A 6,529-nucleotide genomic window follows, 5' to 3' on the forward strand; every position below is an offset into this window, starting at 1 on the left:
CCCAGAAATTGCTGAAAGCTGAGCTACCATCATGGGACATAGGCCGACCAGCTGGCTACCATGAGCTGATCATGAATGGTTGGACACGCTGCCTGCCTCCTTCCCTGCTCTTATAACCCCCCTGGGGGTATATTTACTAAAGTGCAGGTTTTTAGAAGTGGAGATGTTGCCCATAGCAACCAGATTCTACTTAACATTTATCTAGCACCTTCTAGAAGATAATAGCTAGAATCTGATTTGTTGTTATGGGTAACACCTCCTTTTTAGAGGACCCACTGATAAATAAATGAACATAGTCAGGGCGGTATTTGAATGCAGGTTGCAGTTTATTTTAAATATTAGACTTGCTAGAATCATTTGTGGAGCGTTATAAAACTCTAGTGCAAATATAGCAAAAAACCCCAAAAAACCGTAGCCCAGCAAAGTGAAATATATAAATATACAGCAATAACCCCGAGTCACGGAGGATGAAACATGTGGGTTAGTGAGCAGGGGTGTCCGTAAATAGAAGTCATGCACGAAAGGCTTATCTGATCATACTTATGTATACTAGAGACGGGCGGTTCTGGGAACCGCATTAAATTGCTCAAAGTAACCACTGAATTCTTTTTTTTATTCATTAGGAGTCACATCTTCTATGGAGGAGATCAGGTGCAGTTTAACAGAATTCTATGCTCCAGACTGAAAGTTTCACTTATTCCGTACATCAGGGGTCCTCCAAAGCTGCTGTGAAGCTACACACACCAGCATGCCCAGATACAGTTTTGCTAGTCGGGTATGCTAAAACTGTGGAAGGCCATGCTGGGATTTGTAGTTCAACAGCACCACGTTGAATATCCTTGCCGTACAAATAGTCCAGCACCATCCTGAACATGCTAGAGCATTGTTATCTAGGGTAAAACAATGCATAGAACGGTATTGTCCCTTCAGTATGGCCACATGACGCATGGATTGAGCAGTTTTAGACTAGACATTCGTCATACCGATAGCAGCAGCAACACAAGCCGGTCACACACTACATTGTCCTGGACACCAGTGGCAGCCGGTCCCAGCTGTGTCATTGTCTTTGGTTCCTAGGAGGTTCCAGCCTATGGTATTATAATGCCCTGCAGGTATTTGCAAACTCTCCCTCAGGCTCCTGCTTGGTCTCCAGGGTTACATCGTTATATACAAGTCCCTTCCACACACCTTTTTCCTCCAGGTCGATTGTTTCTCCATTCACTTTGGTCTTGCGGATGAAGACAGTAAAGGGTATAGACGCGTTCTCCATTTTAGACACAACGAGCTGAGCTGTGACCTTACTATGCTCTGGAACACTGACGGTAGCTCTTCGCTTTTCCACTATAGATCTGTAGGTGGACGCGACCTTCTGGAATGTACCATTGTAGGTGATGGTCGCTTCAAAGGCCATGACTGAAAACGTGACAGAATAAGTGGCGTTAAGACCCCAGGTCGTGTCCCATTGAGTGGTGTCTGTGGTCCGGGTCTCCCAGCACAGAGCGAAATCATGATTCTGGGCCACGTCCGTCTTGTTGACGAAGGTCTCTTTCTTTAGCACGCAAGGGCGACACATGAGCTTTGAGACGTCGCTCAGCACCACATCGGAAATATCAAAGCAGGGGGGATACAAGTCGCCCATTCCTGTGCGAAATCGGCAGCACTCCTCCATCATGGACCGGCCAGCTTCTATGACGTCTCCGTGATGTCGGAAAGCTCTGCACACAAAGAGGCCATTGGAAGCCTTAAGCATCACCTTCGCCCCGTCGTTGAACACCTCAAACTCGCAGAGATCATCTGGGGTGCACTTCTCGATCTCCAAATACGTGACCCCATCGTGGCCAATCCAACTGACGTACATGTCCCGGAAATCCTGCAGTAGGATCTTGCCATTCGGGAGCAGAGAGATTTGAAACTTACTGGTGAGATCCTTCATCTCTCGGACATGGAGACGGTGGTTTGGGCCATTACAACAGGAGCACCAAAACATCTCATTGTCAGTCTGAAAGGAGACACCTTCTTCTGTGAACAAATGGACGCCGATGGGGCCAAGGCCTTTGGAAATACCCTGCAAGTACAGTTTAGGAAATTATGGTTAGAAGCCGATTGGTTGCTTTGGGAAACTTCTACACTTTCATCAAGGCTTGATACACCCAACCCCCACCCAATATTCCAGATCACATCGCAATCATAAAACAGTTTCATGATCCTAAAAACACGTTAGATCATAGGAGGTTCACACCACTTTTCTAATTATAGGAACAAAGTAAACAACCCAATGTTCCTCAACGTCAAGCTAAGATCCGAGTTGTCTCGCGGAGCATGTACACAAGCCAGATCTCTCACTATCTCGCATTAATAGATCTAGATGTAACTCTGCATTTCCATCACATCCCCCTCCCATTCTCATAGGCTTCAAACAGCTTGTGTAATAAATTACGTTCCAACATCCGCAATACAGATGTGTCCGCATAAACCTAACCTCAAATTGCTTCAAATAGCCCTATTTGGCATGCCACGGACTTTGCGACCAAGCCACGCGGCCCGCAAGAGAATTTTTCCACAAAATATGAGTCTTATTCGCATCACTAATGTGGCAGAAGTACAGTGCACGGGTACCCTGAATACGGACGCTGGCATCGTGTACTTGTGTGTGCGACTCAGTCGCTAATCTGGGTAAAAAGGTATAAAACAGGTCTGAGACAAGTGGCATGCGCCATGCCGTTGTGCTTAATCTACGACCTCATAACAATTCCTTGGCGACAAAAACACTAATCATACGTACCTAGGCAACTATAGTGAATTATATGCTAAATTCAGGATAAAGTATCATAGCCCCGGAAATCCCCACCAGTGGAGAAGCCATATTGTGCAAAATAGGACGAGGACACATTTGTAGTTTGTAAGTTCCATACCAAAGATATTGAGGAAGTTTAAGGAAAATAAAAAGGCTTTACTTACCATCTGTAGACAGATTCTGCTGCCAGGATTGAACAAATTCCTGCGAAATAAAAAGGACTTTGTGAAAACGTGTAAGAAGCAGAGTTGGTGACAAAAAACAAAAAAAACAAAAAGTACAGAGTTACCAAATATTACTCTCAACCTTTACTCAACAACCCATCTCGGTCACAGTCCTACAGACTCTTTATAAAGCTCCCAGCTTATAGGTAGCCGTTAGCCATGTACAGTACAAACCAGGAGACCTAGATCTTCAACTGCCAAGGTCACGATGCACGATTACAGTACGATACAGTGAACAGGCTTTACAACCTGAAAGTTGAATGAAACCCTTTAAGCTGTCTATACACAGAGTGAGCAGGTCTGGCAGTTCATTTTTTGACACCCACTCAGTATGCAGGGTCCAAATACCAAATTAGTGCACTACGTGTGTCCCCAAACTGGACAAAACTGATCTGCATGTACAGTGTACACACCTCCCAATAGTCCCAATTCCAGAGTAACTGTCCTGTGGATCAGGACTTTGCCATTTGCCAACTGTAATGGAATTATGACAAAGCATGGAATAAAACTTCACAAGTGGGGCTAAGCAGACTGAAAAAGACCCCCAGCAAGGGAAGTGCCCTATAAAACTATGGGCCTGATTCAGACCCGCTCGCGGGCGCTGAGCGCTCGCAAGCGGGTCGATGTTGGCCCAGTGCGCATGCGCACGAGGGAGCCGGCTCCGTCATGCGCATGCGCGAGACCCGGATAGCGACGGGGAAGCCGTCGCTCTGGGTCTCGCTACAAAGGGGGCGTGCTGTCGATGGTGAGTGACAGCACGCCCCCTTTGGTGGGCGTGGCTGCCCAGACGGAGGCGTTCCCATGTGGACGCCTACCGTCTGGGGCCGGCCCCACTGACATCACAAGTGATGTCAGTGGGAGTGCTCTCGGCTCTGATAGAGCCAAAAGCACTCCAGGGCTTGCGGCAACGAGACCCTACCACAAGGGTCTCGTCGCAAGCCCGATGGTCGCGATGGTCTTGACCATCACGACCATCTTTTTGGCCGCTCGCCATAGCTGTGGGTGGTCACCCACAGCTATGCGAGCACCCAGGAGGCCGCTCAAAAAAAACAGAGGGACAGCCCTGATTCAGAGCAAGCGCTCTGTCAGAGCGTCCGGCTCTGAATAAAGCCTATGTTTTATGTAACAAATGCATAAAACATAGACCTAGGCACCCTAGACCTAACCCTCCTGGGGGTGTCCCTAACCCTAACCCCCGCAGTGCCTAAACCTATCCCCCCCTTTCCCTAGCCTAACCCTCCCCGAGAGGGTGCCTAACCCTAAGTCCCCCCGGGGAGTTCCTAAACCTAACCCCCCCCATCATCGGCTACATCGCTACATACCTCCGGTGCTGGACGATCGGTTCGGCGTCCCAGCGTCGGGATTAACATAGGCGTCGGTATCCCTGCCAGGATTGTAGTGTCAGGATTGATCCCAGCCGGGAGGTAGGAGGGGGATGTGGGTATAAATGGGGAGATGCTGCATCTGTCATTGGCAGGGAGGAAGATCAGGCCTGAGATGCTGGTGCGGGGGCTTTGTAATACCCCTTTTCCAACAAAACCCCGGGTGTGTCCCAGGATTTTTTACCCTGCATTTTGCCAGGTCGTACATGGCTTAGACCCAGTTTGCAATGCACCCTCGTCCCAGGTAAGCCCAGCAAAACCTGTGAATGTCATTAAAAATGGCTTTTATTCCGGCCATTTTTAATGACATCCACATTAATGACATTTTTAATTACATAATTTATTTATTAATTTATTTTTAGTATTATTTTTTTTTATTATTATTATTATTATTATTAATAATTCCATTTATTTAATTATTTAATTTAATTTTTAATGACATCCTTTATTCAGGAGTCTCCTCTGGTCTCTGGGTGATTACATCAGCAGCCAGCACCCTGGAAGGACCAATCAGCATCTTTTGCAATTACCTGGGTCCAAAAATCCGTGCAAGTCCCCCATCGCCAGATGAATGTCCTCCACCTGCCAGTGTAATGCAAAACCAATAAACCATAATATTGAAATAACGACACCGAGACTTGCTTAAGGGGAAAGGAAGGTCAGCTTTATTTAATCTAGCTAAACTATTAATTAAAATTAATTAAAAGAACAGAATGAATCACTAAATAATCCAAGGAGGAAAGAAAGTATGGTGGCAACGAAAGAACGGCCCCACAATGCCAGATCCACCAACTGCCACTCCATACACCACCCCTTCGAAATTGGAGGCGACCAGCCAGCCCATTACCGCGCCCAAGGTATCCACTTCCCACCCCATTGATACAACATGAGGCCCATCTGGATCAATGATGTTGCTGACCCTAGTAGGGAAGAATCAGCCTTAGTCATGTATTGGAGGGGAAAGAATCTCAAGCACCATAGACAGATGGTATCTGCAACTGTTCTTTCCCGCCAACCACCAAAGCCGACACCAAGCAATGAAACAAAACAGGGAGGGAGGGCGGGGAACAAACCGACCAGAAAGATATCCCTAAAATGACTGCTACAGAACACTCAAAATGGCCCTAAAACCCCACCCCATTGCATCCCTCCTATAGGCTAACCCAACTCACCCCATCTCATACCACCTCCTACCCAAGACATTAACCCTCTCAGGCCCGTAGTCAGGCACTCCCTGGCTCGAGTGTTTAATTCAACTCCTTGCATATGAAATGCACTCCGTCTTAATTCCAATGCAGTATTACGGTATGCAATCGGGAAGCCGACTGCCTAAATATCGGCAGCCGGCTTCCCGACTGTCATATCACGGCAAGGGTGAAATGCCGGTAGTCTAGATGTATACGCCCGGCATTCCCCCGACGCCGGGAGACCAGCGCCCGGCATCCCAATCGTAGCGATGCCGGGCGCCGCGAGCGGACAGCCGCGCAGGGGGGGTAGGGTTAGGTTTAGGGCTCCCGGGGGGGGACTTAGGGTTTGGCACCCCCCCGGGAGGGTTAGGGTTAGGCTAGGGGTAGGGAGGGTTAGGGTTAGGCACCCCCGGGGGGAACTTAGGGTTAGGCACCCCCCCGGGGGACTTAGGTTTAGGTTTGCGGGGAAGGGGGTATTTAGGGTTAGGCACTTAGAGGTGGGATTAGGGTTAGGCACTTGGGGGGGATGTTAGGGTTAGGCACCCCTAAGGAGGGTTAGGTTAGGTTAGTAGATACTCACCAATCCATGATCGGCATTTCCAGCGCTGTCGGGTTTCCGCTGCCGGGATCTCTGCTGATGTCGGGCTGCCGCTGCCAGGAATCGCATGGCCGGCGGTATTTCATACCAATTCCAGTATTACTGGGTTTTACCCGCTAAAAATCCTGCTCAATACCTGGGAAGAAATCCTGGGTCAGTAGACCTGGGATTTTTGTTCCTTGGACCAGTCTCCACTGAGCCGAGTCCCAGGAAGACACGGCAATCACCCGGGTTTTTTTTAGGCAGTGGAAAAGAGGTATAAGGGAGGAGATTGGATTCTGTAAGGGAAGAGACTGGCAGAGTTAGGGCATTAGAGGTGAAGCAGAGGTAAAAAAAAAAAAAGT

General features: G+C 48.2%; 1 protein-coding gene across 1 annotated transcript; it reads right to left on the minus strand.

Moving 5' to 3' along the window:
• Positions 1-303: 303 nt before the first annotated feature.
• LOC148542310 (uncharacterized) lies at positions 304-4,982 on the minus strand. The gene is made up of 3 exons (XM_088469066.1): positions 4,931-4,982; positions 2,959-2,998; positions 304-2,065 (listed from the first exon to the last, which is right to left on the minus strand). Exons 2-3 carry the CDS (start codon positions 2,959-2,961, stop codon positions 1,097-1,099), a joined length of 972 nt encoding a protein of 323 aa, XP_088325192.1. The 5' UTR covers positions 2,962-2,998; positions 4,931-4,982; the 3' UTR covers positions 304-1,096.
• Positions 4,983-6,529: the final 1,547 nt, after the last annotated feature.

This window comes from Taudactylus pleione, unplaced genomic scaffold (assembly GCF_031769625.1).
Source record: "Taudactylus pleione unplaced genomic scaffold, aTauple2 ptg000013l, whole genome shotgun sequence".
In the NCBI taxonomy this organism is placed as follows: Eukaryota; Metazoa; Chordata; class Amphibia; order Anura; family Myobatrachidae; genus Taudactylus; species Taudactylus pleione.